The sequence below is a fragment of the Antechinus flavipes genome, chromosome 2 (genome assembly GCF_016432865.1).
Source record: "Antechinus flavipes isolate AdamAnt ecotype Samford, QLD, Australia chromosome 2, AdamAnt_v2, whole genome shotgun sequence".
Classification (NCBI taxonomy): domain Eukaryota; kingdom Metazoa; phylum Chordata; class Mammalia; order Dasyuromorphia; family Dasyuridae; genus Antechinus; species Antechinus flavipes.
Genome location: NC_067399.1, coordinates 628,239,864 through 628,261,660, shown reverse-complemented (window position 1 = coordinate 628,261,660; position 21,797 = coordinate 628,239,864). Strand labels below are relative to the sequence as shown.

The 21,797-nt window shown below is 33.6% G+C and overlaps 1 protein-coding gene across 1 annotated transcript in view; it reads left to right on the top strand.

Moving 5' to 3' along the window:
- CSGALNACT2 (chondroitin sulfate N-acetylgalactosaminyltransferase 2) overlaps window positions 1–17,665 on the top strand; it is a 48,130-nt gene extending 30,465 nt beyond the window's left edge. The window contains exons 5-10 of the mRNA XM_051981997.1: window positions 7,100–7,316; window positions 7,603–7,704; window positions 9,836–10,014; window positions 13,493–13,587; window positions 14,266–14,347; window positions 15,298–17,665. Of these exons, the coding sequence (XP_051837957.1) occupies window positions 7,100–7,316; window positions 7,603–7,704; window positions 9,836–10,014; window positions 13,493–13,587; window positions 14,266–14,347; window positions 15,298–15,590 (968 nt within the window). The 3' untranslated portion in view covers window positions 15,591–17,665. The remainder of the gene's footprint in view (window positions 1–7,099; window positions 7,317–7,602; window positions 7,705–9,835; window positions 10,015–13,492; window positions 13,588–14,265; window positions 14,348–15,297) is intronic.
- Window positions 17,666–21,797: the final 4,132 nt, after the last annotated feature.

Sequence of the window (21,797 nt, the reverse complement as noted above, 5' to 3'; positions counted from 1 at the left end):
ATCCAGAAAAAAAGAACCCAGGAGACTGAATTACAAATCAACACATGCTAAGTTCATTCTTTTTTCAGTTTTATCATCTCTCTCATGGTTTTTCCCTTTTGCTCTGGATTTTTCTTTCAATGTGTATTAAAAATAAATAAACTTGTTCTTTTATAAAGAACAATTCCCCCAAATAAGTCTTCTCTCCAAGGTCATTTTATTGATAAATGTCTTGTTCATAGTTAGTCCATATTCTCTTCCCTATTACCTGTGAAACCCTTTTAGTACAGGAATTGTCTTTTACTTTCTTTGTACCTTCAGTGCTTATTACAATAACTGGCATATAAAGGAAGTGCTTAATAAATATTTAGTGACTGATAAAATATTTAAAAGCCTCTATAGGATGACTTGCCTTTTTTCCAGTCATATTTCACATCATTCCTTTTCATGAACTCTACATTTCAGCCAGAATAGGCAATTAATTATTTCTCAAATTTACTACTGTCAAATTCGTCTTCTGCTTCCATACCTTCATACACGATGTCCCCCATGGATAAAATACAAGCTGTTTTTTTTTTTTCCTGCCTCTTGTAATCCTTGTTTTCCTTCCAGGTTAAACTTAGATTTCACGTTATCCATGAATTTATCTCTTCTTCCTTCAACCTGCCTGCTACCTTCCCTTAGTCAATGAGGACTCTTCCTTTAATTTTCCTTTTACTACATCTATTTGTGTACTTATTGCATCCCCTCTCCTCCCATAGAATGTTAATTCCTTGAGGGCAGCAGCTCGTTTTTGTTGTTGTTTGTCTCTAGTACCCAGGACAAAGTCTTATTCATAGTAAGGCCTTAATGCATTTAGAATTTTTTTTTTTTTTTTTTTTTTTGGATAATTGAATCCTTTGTGTGCTTTACTCTTCCAGGGTAAGTTATCTGGCCATTTTCTTTTGAGAGGCTATGGATCTTAATGAGAATATCCTGTAGTGAATACAATACCATCCACACATAGGTCATTTGCAAAACCTAATTACCCACATTAAATCCTTGTCCTACTTGGATTTTATGCAAGGTGTCTTCTGCTGTAGAGGTGAATGCTTTCAGCAAGCATGTATCTTCCTGTTTTTTGTCTCACTTTTTTTGTTTTTGAGAATTGGACTACTGAACAGTTATATTTGTTTGTAGTGCTTTAGTTCCACAGAACATTTTGTGTGTGATAGTTGCTGGCATTTATGTACTTGTTTTTTAAAGTTTGCAAAAATGGTTTACATACATTATCTTATTTGAATCCCACTACAACTCTGTGAGCTATAGGTACTACAGGTATTATTATCCCCATTTTACAGATGAGGAAACTGAGGCTCAGAGAGGTTAACTTGCCCATGATCACCCAATAGTAATTGTCGGCGGGATTTGAACCCAGGCCTTCTCCTCACATCAGCCCTGTGAGGTAAGTACTACAGGTGGTATTATGCCCATTTTACAGATGAGGAAACCAAGGCTTACACATACTAAATGACCTGCCTGTACTCGCATACCTAGTCAGTGTCACAGGCAGCATGCAGAACTGGGTCTGTAACCGACTCCAAGCCTAGCACCTCCCCCTTCACTTCCTGCCTCCCAGCCCTAAGATATAGTCTTCTTACATGGAAACAGGACAAACCTTGTTGGATAAGAACCTTGAAGACCGAATGTTGCTCTACTTTGCCAGATGCTTTTTGTGTTCCACAAATAATAAATAATAAATAAAAGGGGTTTGTATTTGCTTCATCACAGTCAGTTGCATGTGTGTATATGTGGAAGATGTGGTTTGTTCTAGTCTTTCCAGCTATGTTTTTCTCAGTGAGACCTTCATGTGCATAGAAACTTTTAAAAGACTTTATAGAGAGGGGAAAAAATGACGTATGAATTCGTATGCTCTATTTTTTCTTATTTGCCTTTTATGAGTATTAATTCCATATTTGATCTTTCTTGTTTTTGAATTCTTCTTCTTTGAAACACACTAGAAATTTTGAAATTGTGGACCAAGTTCCTTTTTTTTTTTTTTTTCAATATTTGGTCAGGTTTTACCATACTTTACCATACCATACCAGAGAACGGTACATAATGCATTAATGTAATGGGCTGAAACTGAGCAGATGCACTTGGACAGCTGAGCACTTAAGGCTAATTACCTATTGGACAATACTCTATTAGCATGTGCTTGGAAAATGGCCCTTCCCACTATTCTGTGCTGGCTTGATCTGTTGGTATATAGAGAGATTTGGAGGAGGGATTAGAGGGTGGAGTGAGACAAGCCAGTGTGACTCTTGGTGGAGTGAGGAAGAGGAGATTCCTGTGTCTATTCCTCTCATTTTGACCAAGAATAAAGACCAAGGATTTTTGCTTATCCTGATTCTGGCTGATTCTAAAGTATCCAGGGTGTTAACTCGATCCCCACACATTAACCATAAGAAACAGAGACAGTTAATCAACAAATATTTATTAGATACCTACATGTGCCAGAAATTTGCTTTCATGATACAAAAGTGAAATGGAGCTGGATCTCAAGGAGCTTACCTTCTTCTAGATGATTACAAAACATACTTACAAAATATAAACACTGGATATGTACAGGAAAAGCAACAACAGTAAGATGATTTTAAGGGGGGCATAGAAACTAATGACCAGGAGATTGAGGAAAAACCTCTTTAAGGAGATGGTACTTGAGTTGAGTCTTGAAGGGAGCTAAAAGTTGTACAGAGAGTAGAGATAACAGAAGGGATGTATCCCAGGCTTGGAGGCAAGTGTGTACAAAGACACAGGAAATAGAGTCCTGTATACAGAGACAACATGAGAGGGAATAGCATTTACTCAGTCTGTAAAGGTGCTCTGACCAATGCCAAAGAGAAATAGATATTTTATAATAAAATCAATGGGGAACCATCAAAACTTTTAGACTTGGATGTTGATACCAGATCTACAGATACATGTTTTTGGCAGCTGTGAGGAGGAGTCACCAGAATAGGAGGATAGAAATGGAGAGTTGGATAGGAAGAACAGGATTAAGATGTATGATGGCGGGTGGGAGGAATGGTGATAGGGAAGGAAACTTTATTCTAGAATAATCTGGGGAGATTGACATACTCTTGAGTAGACATATGACTCTTGGTTTGATTATTATTTTTAAAAAGAGGTTGAAAATGAAAAGATATGTGAAGACCCTGGAAAAAAATTAAAAATTCATACTGTTGGCCCCAGTGGGTTGATTTGGCCATGATTAATGTTGATCTGTGGTTGAAGTGAGGTTTGATTTACTTGTCAGCCTAGGCAGATGTAACTTAAGATGAATCCCAAAACATTTAATTCGTTTAACATCCTCAGGCCTGGTGAATGGGGTCTTCAGAAATCCAGAATTGATGTTCCTAAGAGAAAGAGGGAGGTGGCAGAGAGAAGAAGCCCAGATGTCAGAGTGCAGCAATTAGAGGGCATGGAGCTCATTCTGGAGATGAGCTGGGCAGTGAAGGGTAATAAATCCTTAGATTTGGTAGTTCTGCTTCACTATCTTTGTCACCCTTGCCAACTCACAGAACTGTGTCTCAGTTGATTCCCTAAGTTTTACCCTGCTAAGTCATAGATTTGTTGTGATTTTATTGGAGGGGGTTTCTACCTTGACTGCTGAAATCATAGATCTTTCTAGGATCATATAACTCATGGTGTACTGAACTACAAACATATTTGAGAGATTGCAAGTTCAGTTTCAGGACCCTGCATTAAAGCAAGTCATTTTTTTTTTGTTTCCCATTGCATATAAAGTGTTTATACTATGCTGTAGTCTATTAAATGTGCTTTGACTTTTTGTCTAAAAAACAATGTACATACTGTAATTAAAAAGTACTGTATTGCTTAAAAAAAAAAAAGAGCTCTAACCTTTATCTGAGGCTTTAGTAAGTCATTATCTTCTTGCTGATAGAAGGTCTTGCTTCCATGCTGATGACTATGGTTCAATCAGGGTAGTAGTTGCTGAAGATTGGGATAGCTGTGGTGATTTCTTAAAATAAAATAATAAAGTTTGCTGCCTCAATTGACCTTCTTTCATTTGAAATTTTAGAGGCCATGTGGGGTTCTTAACTGGCCTAATTTCAGTATTATTGTATTTCATGGAAGCCTGTGGAGAGGGAAAGAGATGAGGGAATGAATGGTGGGGCCAATGAAGTAGTCAGAACACACACAACATTGTATCAATTAACTTTGCTATCTTATGTGTATGTGATTTACAGTACTTCCCACAAAACATAATAGTAACATCAAAAATCTCTGATCACTGGTCATTATAACAGATATAAAAATAGTGAAGAGTGAAATATTTTAACAATTTCCAAAATAAGACATGATGTGAATTCATGCTGTTAGAAAAATGGTGTCAGTAAACGTGTCCAATGCAGAATTGATGTAACATTCTAATGTATAAAAAAAAAAAAAAAGTGAATCTTAGAAGCACAATGAGGTGATATGTGTATGTATTGAAGTTCAAATGTGGAGGTTTTACTGTCATTGAGTACAAAAAATGATTAAAAAGTCTTAAATATCTGTTTCATTTCATACCTACTTGTCAAATACTTTTCAGCTTCATAGAAATGTTTTTGAAGGATTTGAAGTATCTCATGCCAAGTTTTCTGTTCCATTCTATTGCTTTTTGCTCTTTTGTGAGGTATCAGTGATGATAATTTTTTTTTAATTTTCCTTCAAAAGTCACCTGTTATTTTAAATCAGAACTGCCCTTGACTGTCATGTTGTTTAAGATTTGCTAAGATGATCAAATGCATATTGGATAAGATGACTTCTGAGTGCCTTTGACCTTACTGTGACATTTGATTTTAGATCAGTGATAGTTCGCTAGGAAATGGTAATAATAAGAATTAATGGTTTTTTCTATTTTTCAGCATCAACAGCGTATTTATATAAAGTTTGTTTAACCTGTGATAACTGAACATGTGCCATTTTATCATTTCTAGTATTTAATATTTTGATTTTAATTTGATCTTTAACCATTCAATAATTTGATTGCATAGAGATTCTGAAATTATTGCTTATATCAGCAGCCAGTCTTTTCTTCCTATTAAAATAGTCAACTTTTTCTAGTAATATTTAGCAAGCAAAGCAAACAAAGCTTGCTATATTCAGTTCTTTCTGAAGCTATTTTTGAAGAAAGTATTTGTAATATCCAGGGCTGATACTTCTAAATGAATAGTCAGCAAATCTTTTCTTTTCTTTTCTTTTCTTTTCTTTTTTTTTTTTTTGACATCTCATGGCATTTTTTATTATTTTTCACTGGCCTCCTTGGTGCCAATCTTTTCTTGCAAACAACTGAGTATCAGTGGATTTAGTTTTGAGGATCTTGCCTAGTTATTTAAAGAATTTTACTATTTTTTCACCTACTATTATAGATTTTGGTCCCCAAATTACAATTATTTTTGTGGTGATGCTTTTGTCTGTACTTTCCATGAACACTATGAAAGTAAAATGGTAAAATATCTCATGAAATGTTTTTTTATTGCTTTTGGATATGTGAGACTAATTTTCTCAACTACTTTATTAAATTATCTGAGAAAAATTTATGAGCCCTCCTGACTTCTGGTTTTATTTATAATCAAAATCTCAGTCCCTTTCTCTCTCTCCCTCCCCCCCTCACCTCCTTTGCCTTCCCCCTCTTTTTTCTCTTCCTCTCCCCTCTCTGTATGTGAGGTATATCTACTATATGGAAATCTTATTTATAATACCAATAGCCAAAGTAATATTTATAGAAGGAATAAAACTGATTCTTGGCAGCCACTGCCCTTTTAGCTTTATCACTGAGCTGAAGGAGAGTCTCATGATGGAGGGATAAGAGAGGGAAGGACAATTTGTGTCTTCATCTCTTCTTTGGTAACAGCTTAAAAAAGAATTTGTTATCTAATACCCAATCTTCCCTATTTCTTTTTTAATTTAAAAAATTATTGATATATTTTATTTTGATGCAACAGATAATTGTCAAGAAATGATCAAAAAAATCATTTTTAAAAAGAATGTGCTAAGAAAAGACTGTTGATAATTAACAGAAAGGGAGGAGTGTGTCCTTAAACTTTAATATTAAGTTATTAACATATTTGACTAGAATCTTGCACCAGCCATCTGCTAATAATCATTTCTATACTTAGGAAGTCTGAGTCTCGGCAGCAGATGCTGTCTATAGTAAGAACCATACATCCATGAAATCTTTCCTGCTTGGTAGAACCTGCCAGAATTCATGCTCTGTTTTTAGAGTCTTTGCCACATTGAGTAAAGCTTTGGCAAAGGAAGGAAGGAGGGAATGAAGGAAGAAAGGAAGGGATAAAGAAAATAGGGAAGGAAGGAAACAGGCAATCATTAAATGCTTACTATCTGCCAGGCACTATTCTAAGCCCTGGATATACAAATACAAGGAAGGGGGGAGAGCAAAGAATTCTTGTCCTTAAAAAAGTTATATTGTAATGAAGAGAGATAGCACACAAAAAGAGTTGAAAAAATTTGGGGATGAAGGTGCCCATTTTGTAAAGATTTGCATATTGATTTTACTTTTATGAGTGTTAGGCAATATATGCAGCACTATTTCTGGATGAGAATTTATTGATCCTGACATTAATGCTTCCTGGCCTGAATGAATGCTGTAAGGATTAATAAGATAAACTACTTTACCTCTTTTTAAATAGGATTTTTCATCTTGTCAGCATTAAAGCAATCTTGTCCCTAATTTATATTATGTATAAGGAGAATTCTAATTAGTTTGACTTATGAGTTTAAATTTAGTATTTTTTTGCACTTTATGTTTGCTAGCTAAAGATTATTTTTAATATTCACAAGCAATATCTGAATACTGGTTATTGTTAATTATTTGGAATATATTTTACATATCATAGAAATAGTTTTTATTCAGTACATTTTCTTTTATGGAAAATAGATATTGATACCACTTACTATTTTGTTAGTTACTAACAAATTTTAATGTTGTATTTTCAAATTAAGAGAAAAAATTCTTCAATTCTATTAATTGTTTGAAAATTCAAGTTAAATAGTATTATTAAATCTTCAAAATTTGACATGACTATGCTTTTCTCTATTTTTTTTTAAGGTTATTATCGTACTGAGAGAGATAAAGGGACACAGTATGAACTCTTTTTTAAGAAGGCAGACCTTATGGAATACAGACACGTCACTTTGTTCCGACCTTTTGGACCGCTTATGAAAGTAAAGAGTGAAACAATTGACATTGCCAAATCAGTTATTAATATCATTGTACCTCTTGCTGGAAGGACTGAGGCATTTGCACAGTTCATGCAGAACTTCAGGTAACTATGTTAGGATTTTTAAGAATTCATATAACTAACTTTAAAGTAACCTTCACATTCTACCTCCCCTCCCACTTTGGTAGTGTGACTTGAAGTCATAGAATATTTATATGACTTACACTTATTTGTGGTATTTGAGTAATAGTATAACAAGTGTTCTAAGAATTCTTGCATATGTTGAAATTTGTCTTACCTCAAAAAACAAATTTTAGTTTCCATTACTTGAAACCCAGTTCATTTTCTTTTTGAAAATATGAATTTTTTCCCATTGTGATTTTATCTTTAGAGATGTGTGTATTCTTCAGGACAAGAGGATTCACCTTACAGTGGTATATTTTGGTGAGGCAGGATTATCGAAAGTCAAGATCATCTTAGAATCAGTTTCTCGGTAAGCAAGTCAGTAAATAAGAATACTCATATAGTTTGCTTGTTTCTGATTGCTATCTGGATTTCTTTTTTCCTGCAATCTAAATAATAGGTCCTATTTAAATAATAGTGTGATTTTCTTTTCCCCTATGATTTTCTTATGTCTTTTTTTTTTTTTTTTATATCATGGTTTTCAGTTTTCTTATTCCTTTTTTGTCGTTGTATCTATCCAAAATCTGAAGATAAGAGAGATTCTCTTTGATAGCGAAATTAGAAGTTCTTTGAAGCTCTCCACCCTCTCTTGGCTCCCATAATAGTATACTCTTCTGATTCTCTTCTCTTTCTTTTGGCCTGCTCGGATAGAGAGCATAATTGTCCAAAATATCAGCCAAATGCTTCCTCTCTATTGAAGATCTCATCAATTTCCACATTTTCAGCTCATCTCTATGAACTCTGTCTTCATTACCCTGTCAGATTTTTCTCCCTCTCTCTAATGCTCTTATTCCCAAATAGCTACTTAGCTTTTTCACTTACATTTCTTATTGGCACTTGAAAGTCAACTTGTTTAAAAGTGAATTTCTCCTCATTTTCTACATCTCTTCAAAAGCTTCTTTAACCAACTTTAATCTTTCATTTAATTCTCTCATTTGTTCCAGAATTGATCATCAGTATCTTTGACTTCTTTTTTAGCACCTCAGTTTTTATTCCCAGTGATACTGCTCTGATTCAAGTCTCCCTTTCTTGATGCTTGCACTATAGCCCTAGCTTTCTATCTCCTCCCTCCCCCTCCACATTCCTGCCAGATCACTCATCCTGAAACACCACTTGAGTATTTGATCATATGATTCTAATGTTCAGAACTTTAGTGGTTCTCAGTTGCTTACAGCCATGGCTATTCAGGTTGACCTTAATCTGACTTTCTAGTTCATATTTTGCATTATTCCCCTAGCATTTTTGTGTGTCAAGCACCCTTTTGGCAGCCTGATGAAGCCTAGCGACCCTTTCTCAGAATGTGATTGGTGACATACATTTATAAATAAAGAAAATGGCAAATGATAAATGATACATGATAAATGGTAAATGATAAATCATGGTACAAAAATCAGTAAAAATATAACTTTTTTTCTCCATTCAAGTTCATGGATCTGCTAAGGAGCTGTGTATCACAGATCATGTACATTTGCCATGCAAGAATTTGTTGCTCTAATCAGACTTGTCCTCAGTTCTTTGGAATATATTTTGAGAGCATATTTGTCCCTTTTCTGAATGCCCCATTTAGGAATGGCTGCACTTTCTATTAAAAATAAAATCCAATCTTTGGATTGGACTTTGACACTACTTAAATTCTTCCTTTTTGAAGTCAAATTTATTTTATTTAAAGAAATAGAATAAGAAAAAAGCAAAACAGAAAAGGTACACAAAATAAAATGAAACAAAACAAAAGAGAACACTGCCATGTATCCAGCAGAACTTCAGGAAGGAGCCAAAATATATAAAAACAAATGCCAATTCAAGAAAGTATATTTGTTGTAGATGAAATTATATTCATGAGTGTCCATCTTTTTTTTTACTTCTTGTATATTGTTGTTCTGTTCTTTACTGTGTACCTTTTTTACTTTATCCCTTTTCCCCTTTTATTTTCCCCTCTTTGAAGTCTTAACTAGGTTACTCTACTCCCAAATTATCCCTCCTTTCTCTGAAGTCTTTTATTTACTTTTTACCACTTATTTGCCATTATTCTTATTACTTAATGTTACAGGTTTTTTTTTTTTTTAATGTTTACAAATCTTATTTCCCTAGTTTTATATTAAGCCATTGTTATAGTTCAGAAACTTCTTTGTATGTTTCAGTGTCTTTCATATAATGGGTGTTCAATGAGTGTTGATGTAAATGAAATTGAAAATTTCTCTTCAGTCCCCTGGGATATGATTTGTCACAGATGCAGGTGATTTGAACTCATTTGGGAGAAACTAGATACTCTTTTACTATCTGCTTGTTTTTCATTGCCAAATCACTATTGTTTGTGTGTGTGTGTGTGTGTGTGTGTGTGTGTGTGTGTGTGTATAATATATTTTCTTCAAAAATTGCCTTGGGATGTTGTTTGTAATTTTTTTTTAGAATTACATCTTCTTTTGTGTCTGTTTTTCTCCTAGTGAAGCTAATTTTCACAATTACACATTGGTTTCATTGAATGAAGAATTTAATCGAGGTCGAGGACTAGATGTAGGTGCAAGAGCTTGGGACAAGGGAGAAGTCTTGATGTTTTTCTGTGATGTTGATATATATTTCTCAGCAGAGTTTCTTAACAGTTGCCGATTAAATGCTGAACCAGGTATGTAAAATCTTAGTAAATTTAATTTGAAATTTCAGAGTATCTACATGTTTTGAATAAAGTGTTTTTTTTTAATTTGGGGAAATTTATTGCTGAATTTTCAGTTGTATATGCAACTTAAAATAATATTATAGATTTTTGAACTATGGAAGTGAAATATGTAGAATTAGAAAAAACAGAAACATGATAGGTAATTGAAAATTTACAGCATATCCCCAAAGCCATATGAAATCAAGCCACCCACCAAGTAAGGAAAAGGATTTTTGTTACATGGATAATTGATTGGTTGGCTGTTGCCCTTCTTTCTCAGAGGACCAAAATGATGTCACTGTGTTGGGGTTAAAGAAAGCACTGTGCTCTTTGTTCAAAGCAGAATTGTAGTAGCTCAGAAGAAACATGAGATGTACAAGCCCTCTTTGCCCAAATGTTCATATGGAGTATATAAGCCCAACCTCTGGTAGAGCTTCTGAGCTTATATTGGTCTGCTCAGTGACAAGTACAATAGGTGTTCAGGACAGAACAAGAGAATACATAGTGGTTATATGCTTTCACTGTTGTTCTCCCAGTTTGAAAATAATCATCTAGTATTTAAGTACCTGCTATGTGCCAGGCACTATGCACATAGTGTACAAAGAAGAACAAAAAATAGTCCCTGCTCTGAAGGACCTCAATTTAATGAGAAGGGCCACATGAAAACCGCTATGTATCAGTAAGTGCAGTGGGGCCAGAATTCTGAAAAGGTATACTTGAATCACAGCATGGTGCTTAAGGCTGCACGTACTCAATATATTGTAGTAAGGTAATTGTACTGAAAAATTTAAGGGCTGGGGGAGGGACAGAGAGCTCTCTCAGCCACAGCATGCTCAAACAGAGATGACTTCAGGCTCCAGAGTCCAGACTCCAGCTTTGACCAACCACGTGGCAGCTGCTTCCTTCACTTCTCCACTTAAAGACAAGGCTCTGGCTGATCCCAGAGTCCTGCAGAAAACCAGCCTGGACATTATAAATAAGATATACATTGGAGGGCATCTCAGAGGAAAGGCACTAAGATGATGATAATTATTGTAATAGCTAAAGTTTATGTAGCATCTGTATGTCCCAGGCACTATTCTAAGTACTTTGTAAATATCTTATTTAATGATCAAAATAACCCTGATAAATGCTCTTATTATTATTGCTGTTTTACATTTGAGACACCTGAAATAGACAAGGGTCACTCAGCTAGGAAGGGTCAGAGATTTGAACTTAAATCCTCCTGACTCCAGCCCCAGTGCTGTAGCCAATGTGTCAACTACTTTTTGCCACAAAGAGCACATTTGTGGTTTGTAAAACTTTAGACTCCATTGATAAGCATGCATTCATTGAGCAGTATGTGCCTGGCCTACATGTTAGGTGTCACAGATCCAAAGATAGAAATCAGACTGACCCTGCTCTGCAAGAGCTCCTTTCATTCTCTCAGGAGAAGCAATATGTACACTATTGCCTAAGTAGCAGATATTACATAGCACATAGCAGAGTTATTTGGGGAGGTGAGGAATTCCCAGAGACAGCATTGAGATAGAACATTTCAGGCATGAGGCATTTTTGTATGAAAAAAACAAACAAACACAGAAACAGGAGCTGGAAGGTTGTGCACCAGAAGTGATAAGATCAGGTTCACTGAGACATAGAGTATGTGAGGAGGAATAATGTATAAACCTGGAAATTTAGGATCAGAGGGTAATAGATTTATGTCATTGAGTTGGCTTCCTTTGTTCTTTGAAGGAGAAAACCAAGACCATAGTTCAGTGATTTGTCCAGATCCATAAAACCAATATGATTTTAAGACAATTAAAATCCATGTTATTATGATTCTAGGTCTAGCCCTGTATCCATCAGACCACATAGATTGTAATAAGACTGAGAAGGGTCTTGAAGTATGACATCATAGAACTTGTATTTTGATTTTAGTAGTCCCTGGAGCTTTTTGAGTGGGAAGTTACATGGTCAAATCTAGGATTTAGAAATATCTCTTTGGGTGGTGAATAATAGGGGAAAGAGACTTGAGGGAAGAGACCTATTAGATGCCAGTTTCAATATTCCTAGTGAAAGGTAGTAAGGGCCTGAAGTAAGATGATGGTTATATGGATAGGGAGAATAGGATGAGAGTGAAGATTGGGCAACTGATTGGATTTGGAGGATGTGGGAAAGTGAAGAGTGGATTAAAGCTAGTGTTGTCCTCAACAGAAAGATTAGGAAGAAGGGAAATTTTTCATGGAAAAGTAAGTTCTGTTTCAGGCATAGTAAGTTTGATATACTTAGAAAGCATCCATGTGAAATATTTGAGAAACAGTTGTTGATGTAAAATTGGAGCTAGAGAAAGAAACTGGACTGGAAACATAGTTATCTGCATTGAGCTGAAAACAAACTGGCAGCTACTGATATCACTGAGAGAAGGTATAGAGAGGAGAGAAAAAAGAGAGCTGAGAAGAGAGCCTTGGTTTATACCATGGTTCAAGATTGGGACATGGATGATGATTTAAGAAGAAATAAAGGCTTTGGTCTCAGAAGTCATAGGGATTGTGAATGGAATAATAAAGTAGCCAGGAGACAATGTTTTAATTTTTTTTTTCAATTAGTGTGAATTTGACTACGGGTCTTTGGAGCAAAATGTGGAAAGGAATGGGGGATATGTATATAGGATCGTAAGATTTTCCATGAATATTATGATCTCTGAGTCTCTTTTCATCTATTATGATCTCTGAGTCTCTTTTCATCCTCTCCCAAGCAGGTATAAATAATACTTGTCCTATCTACCTCACAAGCTGTTGTGAAGTTCAAAGACTATATTAGAAGCTGTTTTAATGACTGTAAAGCATTATTGAAGTGTAAGATAATTTGCATTTTTCATATTGGGTTTTCTTACCAAGAAATATATCTACACAACTTAAATTCCTTTCATGGTATCATTTCAAGTCTTGCAGAAGCCATTTAATGTTTAAAGAATACATGAAATTGAAATTCCTGTGGAGATAAACATGTCAGATTCCCTTCTCTCCATTTTCTGGTTTCCATGAGGGCTACCTTAGTCTCATAGTAATTCTTATTTTGTGATAATATTATTTGTCATACAAGTAGTAATCCAACTTGCAAAATTTTGTTTTGTTTTTGAAATTTACTTCCTGTACAATGTACAATTGTATAATTCCTTTTTAGGAGTTTGTTTTTAATAAATGCATCGATGACACTAATTTTGATTGATAATTTTAGAAAATTAATCTGAATGTCTTAGAGAGAGGTTAGCATTATGTTGAAGTTCCTTTCTCAGGGGCCAAGAAGGATGTCTAGGATTCCCCTCAGCCTTCCAGTGCCTTAGATGTTTTGCTCAGCTATTCCTGAAAGCTGTGATGTTATTATAAAAGTAATCATGTAATGCTGGAAAGAATGTTCATTAGGATTTTTTCTTGTAAACTTCTTTGATTCATATTTTTATTCACAGGAAGAAAAGTTTTTTATCCAGTAGTGTTCAGCCTTTATAATCCTGCTATTGTTTATGCCAATCAAGATGTGCCACCACCAATTGATCAGCAGTTAGTAAGTATCGTTCAGTTATGTAATGACAGGTTTTAAGATTTTTTTTGTTTTCTAGAATTATTTGTAATATTTTCATTTTTAAATCTGATGAAAAAAGTTGATCTTGGTCTGAAACAAATCCTATGTTAATTTTTTTTCATTTTCTTAAATGTCTTAAAATTTATTTTGCCTCTTAAATGTTTTTGCTAAATCAAGGAAGTGTTTAATAAACAACACAAATTAAATTTAAAAATATTCAGCATTCACGGAATCGGAGTATGATCTATTTGTGGTTAAAAAGATATTAATTAGTATGAAAATTTTGCTTAAATTTTAAAGGTGATAGATATGTTTTGTTTTTTAAAATGCAAATGTCTTTGGATGGATTTGGCTTCAGATATTAAGACTCTGAAATTAAGATCCTGAGTTCTAAGCTCAGGTTTGCTACTAATTTCCTTAAAGTGGCAAGGGTGTGGAATTTACAGACAATGTGAACAAAATGTTAGAAAAGTTTCAAAGTACATTTAAATGCCTATAATTTTATACAGATTATGTAAATGTCTATTTGTGGTAGAGATTAGAAAATAGTTACATTTTGAGCATTGTTTTTGACTTTTTTAAACTTATTTTTGTGTAGTCAGCACTTAACTAGCTATTTTATTGATTAAAATGAAAAATGATTCAGATTTTTTATTAAAGGTTCACAAAAAAGATTCTGGATTCTGGCGAGACTTTGGTTTTGGAATGACCTGTCAATATCGAACAGATTTTCTGACTATTGGTAAGTTATATTCATCCAGTATATAATATTTTCTTTAATTTTTAAGAATAATTTCTGCAGCCATTGATGTTTGACCACTTACCATATTTAGTTTGATGTCAAATCTTTACTTGTATTTGGAAGTGTTTTCATATTAAAATAAAAATTTCCATTTCCATTTTCAAAGAGGATACTGAGGTTGAGAGGCAAAGTATGGGAAAGACAAATAAAAGTTATGGTACAAAAGGGTTTAAAGATAAAAAAAATTCCCTTCCACTTAGTGAGGGGACATTAATTTATAAAATGTCACAAGGATTTAATTTATATGAAGGTTAATATCTTTCAATATTTAAAACTTTTTAATCTGTTATAATACCTTACTTAGTTTTGGATAATTCTACAAAAAAGAAAGAGCTCTTAATGCTATTAATATTTTTATTTGAATTCAGTGTTATTGAAAGAACTCAAGATCATAACTATGAAGGTTACATAAATTTAGTGGCAAAATTGTTTACATTTTTAGGTAATTCTTCTCTTTTTAGAGGCATGCAGGATACGATTTTAGTGTTTCCAGTGGTTGTAATTGAAGATAATGAATTAGGGAAGTAGTGTAGTGAAAGGAAATCTAGGTTTAGTTCTGGTTCTGTTAGCTCCATATGGGTCAATTCATTTCAATACTTTGAAGCTTAATTACCATATGAGTTTGGCTAGATGATTTCTAAGGCCTCTTAGCTTTTTGATTTGCAGCAGTCAAAAATAATATATCAGTTATCATTATCAAAAAAAATTGACAATTATCAGTTCTGTTACCCTGGGTAAGTCACTTAAACCCCTATTGCCTTGCCAACAACAGCAACAAAAAATTATAAACATTGATACAGAAAAATAATTAATCCTTAATAATGTTCACCACAATTTTGTTTAGTAAACACAAAAATGGGTTACTAATAATATCAATTTTGATTTTATAGGTGGATTTGATTTGGAAGTAAAAGGATGGGGTGGAGAGGATGTTCATCTATACAGAAAATACTTACGGAGTAATCTTATTGTCATTCGAACCCCAGTTCCTGGTCTTTTTCACTTGTGGCATGAGAAGCACTGTGCTGATGAGCTGACCCCAGAACAATATCGTATGTGCATCCAGTCAAAAGCCATGAATGAGGCTTCTCACTCTCACCTTGGAATGCTTGTCTTCCGGGAGGAAATAGAGACTCATTTGCATAAACAAGCATATAGGACAAATAGTGAACCTGTTGGATAAATTACTTCATTATTTTAATGCATTATAATATGAACAACTACCAGCACTATTCACTTGCCTTAATTAGTTTACAGATGCAGTGCCTCTCTCAGAGAACTTTTTATCTTTCAGATCTTTCTGTGTTCAACACAGTTCAGTTATTTGAAATAAGAAGAAGCAAGTGTTTAATTGAAATCCTCAATTTTGTGAGAATGTAGCCGCAAAGAACAACTGCTCAATTTGTCCAACACGAATCTAATATTTTCCTTCCAAAGTTACTATACTATCTCAGTTGTGGTACTGTGTTTTTAGACCTGATTTGATTATGTCTTTGCATTTGATCAGTTCAGTTTGTCCTATTGATGGTATTAAAATCATATTTATATTTAGAAGAGAACATGTTGTTTTCTGCTAAATAGTAATGAGGGGCCATGTCTTTTTGTATCTGAATGAGTTCTGTAATCATTGAGTATTTGATTGTTCTTCCAGAGAGAATGAGAATCCATAGTAGTTTACAGAGGCTAATTGGCTCACCTGTGATAATTCTGCCAAGTATGACAGTATCAGAGATTGGAACTTAATACCTTTGAATCAGTTTATTGCTTTGTCTGTGAATCTCTGTGAGAAAATGTGTGGTAATAGAAAACTTACTGAGAAAACTTGATTTTAGGTGAGAGTACATGGCTGGATTAGATATGTAACATTAATGTGCCATTTCATTCTTAATTATCACATTACAAGATTAGTAATCATATAAGAAAAACTGTTACACTATTTTTATATTAAAGAAAATAAATAATATCAAATTTTTTGAATAATAGTATTATGGAACATTTGTTGGAAGGATTTTAGCTATCATGTAGTTCAATACCCATGTTATACAATTAAGGAAGGATTTGCTTGAAGACAAACAACTGGTTAAGTGGGGAAAAAAAAAAGACGAGAAACTAGTCTCTCTGCACTCCTCAATCCATTGCTTTTATCCCCACACTTGCTGCCTCCACAGAAGATCCTTTTATTACATTGATAAATAATTCTGTATAGAGCAGCGATTAATGTATACACACATAATATTTGCTTATGTAAGCTAAGCAGACAGTCACATTGGGTGAATTTCAGAATGTACAAGGATTGTAAATTTAAATGAATAGGCTTTTAAAAAATCTTTTTATCACTATACATAAAAAGGAATAAGACCATTGAATAATGCCCATTTTCTGACATATATTGAAAAGGTACTGTTTCTGTGGGAAAACTTGCTTGTGTAATTTCTTCAGGTTTGGAATGTTAGAACCTCACAGGAAATGACTCTGTTTACATGCAATAAGATTTCATTGATTTGGAATAACAGAAAATGAACAATGTGACATGTTGAAGTATTTCAAATAAATATTTAAAAGGATCCATTTTATTAAAGTGTAAGCTATAAATGGAGATATACATGAGTATTATTAATGATATATTGTAATGATTTAAAAATTGCATTTATGATAAGCCTTATAATGTACCACAAACAAATAATTACTATAACATAAATTTATAGGAATTGTTTTATTTGGAAGTTGGAAATATGTCAAGGGAATGCTTTATTTTTCAAACCTTTTGGTTGAAAAAGGTACTAATTTTAGATTGGGTTCCTCTTATTTTCACTAAGACTTTATGAAAATTTAAAGGAAGCAATATTTTGAACCTTTTAATAAATAAGGGTCATATTATATTTGAATTGTTCCAAATTCCAAATTAGTGGAGTCTTATTAGGTTTTATTATAGTTTTGATCAATGTTTAATTCACCTCTATTTGATTGGGGTTAGAATTAGGCATTTAAGATACGGAAAATATGCTGTTAAAAATAATTCTGGACATCTTTTGTACATAAATTGCCTGTTATTTATTGTGAAGACCAATGTATTATGGTATTTAAGATGAAAGAATGTAATCATTTGCAAAGCTAAGCTGCAATTGTTTCTTTTTGTATGTCAGAATTAGGTACTTTTTCTGCATTTGAATAGCTTTTTATTTAAGTAAGAAAATTAGAAATGGAAACATTGTTTCCATCATTGTACGGTACCAATAAAATATTTTTTATTACCAACAATTGTCTGAAAAACTGATTTATTTTTATTTTTATATAAGCAGCAATGCTTGCTTTTATCCCCTACAAATCAGCAACTGAGAAATATAAGAAGTTGGAAGCTATGTACTTTCTAAGTAGACAGTCAAGCCTTCTACTCAGGAGATCTGTTTAAAAGGTGAGCTATTTAGATTTAGAAAGGACCTGAAAAGCCCTAATTTATTCACTTACTTATTAATTATTGGCAGAAATGAATGATTATTAATTTTCCTCATATGGATTATTTGAATGTCAATTATAAATATATTTTGTTATATGAAAATGTCATTATATGGATGATTTTAAAGATTTTTACCAAATTTCAATTCAAGATTTGACCTGTATTTTCCTTCATTCTCTTGTTTTATGTTGCTCAAAGAATCTGATCTTTGGGCACATGCTGTTGGGATGAAGGTTGCCTCAACACTGCCAAAGTTCTTTCATTAAATATTTCCTTGGGTATAAATAACCTTGCTGGTAAGGATTAAAAATGGAAATAGTAGATTTGATAGAATTGTATTGGCTCCTCTGAAATATTCTATAAAATAGAGGTCTCAATGGGAAAATTCATCTTAAATAGAAAAGTATATCTATTAAAGGCAAATGTCAGAAACCACCTAGTTTAATCACTTTGTCATTAACATGATACTTCATTAAATTTTTTTAAAAGACTAATATCTTGTTTGGGACTTGAAATTTTTCATTCTGGAGTTAGCCATTAAAAAAAAAATTCATAGTTGGAGGAGATAGCATGCCTAGAGGAATATAAAATTTGAGCCTTACTTAAGTATTAACTTGTATAATTTATAGAAGATCCTGTAGTTTTAATGCAGTGAATACAATACCATTTACACAAAAGTGTATTTGTAAAATCTGATTGCCACGTGGATTGGTTTGTATTCTAAATTTTGTAATAGATTTGCTGCTGTGCCTATGTGTCAACATTTATTGAAAGTCAGGGACCAGGTTTGACATCAACTAGTGTATTGTAGGTTCCTAATAAAATTTTATTGAATAAATTATTGCTTTTCAGTTATCAAAGGCTATTAAAAAGTTCCGAATTTCTCTGACTCAGTCTGGTCCTTGTTTGTTTTTTTAAGAAGAGAATTTTTGAAAAATCTCATTAAGTAGTGGAGAAGCCTGTTATTGAAAAAGTTTGTAATTAAAAAAAAAATCACTTCCAAATTTGTTTTCTGTCTTGTAAGTTTTGCATAAATGGAATGACATACTTAATAGTTCAACTATATTAGTACTAATGTGCTACAGTTCTCTTTTAATTGTCCTGACTCAGTTTCCCTAATTGTCCTGACTTAATCATCAGAATATTTGATAAGAATAAAAGATCTTATGTTTTAGAATGTCAGAGTGTCTCTCCCATCCCAATCTATCAGAATATCAAATATCATCTTATCAAGATGCCTCTCCCCATTTCCGGTGCCTCCCCCCACCCTGCCAGAGTCCCATTCCCGCTCTTAGCACTCTGACTCTACTCCTGCCTCTGTCTACCCCCTGTGTCTGAGCCACATGTATATATGTCATTGAGAACTCACATTGTTTGCTAGATTCTTGGAGATGATAGTCTCATTCAGCTCTGGGACCAAACCATGGGTCCATCTGGTTCCAGTAAATCTCTTCCTTTTAAATAAAATATTATAACTTTCTAATCTCTATCTTGCCTTAGTTTCTCTGGCATTACACTAAGAGAAGTTAGTGCTATGTAGAATTATCCTGTTTTTATAGCTTTTGAGACATAGCACTGTGTCCAATAGTCAGAAAATTATTGAATGAATGTGTATAGTAAAGATGCTTGTACTGTAGGCACAGAATGCTGCAGAAAAAGTCCAGAACTTAGTTCTTTTGCCATAGGGGTTATTAGTTTGCTTATTAAATTGTAAAGGTCTGAAACTCTTAAAAGGTATGTTTGAATCAGACAGCCGAGCACTTAAGGCTAATGACCTATTGGACAATGATTCTATTAGCATATGTTTGGGAAAATGGCCTTTCTCACAATCCCTTGCTGGCTTTATGTTTGGTGTATACAGATAATTGTAGGTGAGGATTAAGGGATGGGGTGAGAGAGGCGAAAGAACTTCCCTTTGCAGCAGGACCAGGAGAAGGGAGGTTGGTGACGAGCTTGTGGCAGTTTTGTCCATCTCCTTCACTTCTCCCTGTAAAGACCAAGGACTTTTGCTTGTCCTGACTCCAGCAGTTCCTGAGGCCTCCAGGGAGCTAGTCTGGACTTTACATTGTTAGGCCTATATTTCTGGCTTCCTTCTTTTCTTTCTTTTTTGTGGAATCTGGTGGGATTGTCCATGTAACTTGGACTGCAGTTGTGATAAAATTGTCCAGGTTCCACACAGAGTATGAGTTTATTTTATATCCATAGATATTGTATATATGACTAAAACATCATCAGTTTATTACTAAAGTGTTATGTAATGTTCCGTTTTATTTAAGGGATATTTTCTGAATTGAATGATAATAATTATTGATATATTTTCTAAGTAATAATATAACTTTGAAATTGTTACTCCCTTCAATAGTCCATTTATTATAACTGAATTTCATGAGTCTTCTTAAGGCTCCCCATTGAGGCATTCGTGCCTATTTTAGATGAATTTTCTATTTAGATGAATATTCTAATTTTGTCCATCAGATATGGTCTGATAAATTTTGGCTTGATTTAGTGACTTAGATACGAAGGTGAGAATAACAGAATAGATTACCTTGTCATTTAGTCTACATTAGAGCACCACCTGGAGGACTCAACAAGTATAACAAGTAACTAATAGTGAAGGGCAGAAGTTTTGTTTTTCTTATCAGGCAAAAAGGAAAAAGCAGAATGACAAAACAATAAATGGCTTCATATGGATTGGTCAGGAAGGATTCTTTTTAAAATTATTTTTATTTAATAGCTTTTTATTTACAAGTTATATGTATGGGTAATTTTACAACATTGATAAATGCCAAACCTTTTGTTCCAATTTTTCCCCTCCTTCCCCCCACCCCCTCTCCTAGATGGCAGAATGACCAGTAAATGTTAAATTTATTAAAGCATAAATTAGATACACCATAAGTACACATGACCAAACTGTTATTTTGCTGTACAAAAAGAATCGGACTCTGAAATACTGTACATTTAGCCTGTGAGGGAAATCCAAACTGCAGGCAGGCAAAAATATAGGGATTGGGAAGTCGATGTAATGGTTCTTAGTCATCTCCCAGAGTTCTTTCACTGAGTGTAGCTGGTTCAGTTCATTACTGCTCCATTGGAACTGATTTGGTTCATCTCATTGCTGAAGATGGCCAGGTCCATCAGAATTGATCATCATATAGTATTGTCAGGAAAGATTCTTAATTGTTTTATGTTCCAGCTTAGCAAAATTTTTTTCTTGGTATTTAGATGATCAGATTAATCTTAAAATTCATAGGTTAGAACAATTGATAGCTTCATTTTCATTTCTTAAGGAAAGTTAGCTGAGGTTGGGAACCAGGGTTTATCTTTGTTGAATTTCTGATTCCCCAGAAGACCCTTTTCTTATTCACTTGAGCTGGTTGGTGGATCTTCTGGTTACATAAATAGTCACGTTGGATTCTGAATGTCTCAGAACAATTCCTTAAATTAGAGATCTAAACAGACCCTAATGTTTTTCTATGCAAGATAGTCTTTTTCTAATGTGCACATACTACTTCACAAGACAGTTTTGCAAATACTTACAGGCCTTTGTCTTTGCCACTCAAACTACAGTATAGCAACTTTGTTATATATCAGTATCTCAATTGAGGTCTTGGAATGATCAATTTCATTTGTTAGTTCAAATTTCAAAGCAACATTTATTTTTTGGAGAGTGGTAAAAACAGATAGTTTTTTAATTTAACAGAATGGATATGGTAAATTAAACTATCACATTTCCTTTACCAGTTTTAGTTAGCAAACATTTATTAAGCACTTACTATATACTAGATACTTCACTAAGTGCTAGAAAAAAATCCCTAATTAGCAAATGTTTTCCAGGGACTAATTGTCTTCTCTTATTTTTTTTCCTCTTGTTTTTCCTCAATAAAATTTTTTGTTATATTTTGTTTTGTCTCCATAATGTCTTAATACATCCCTCCC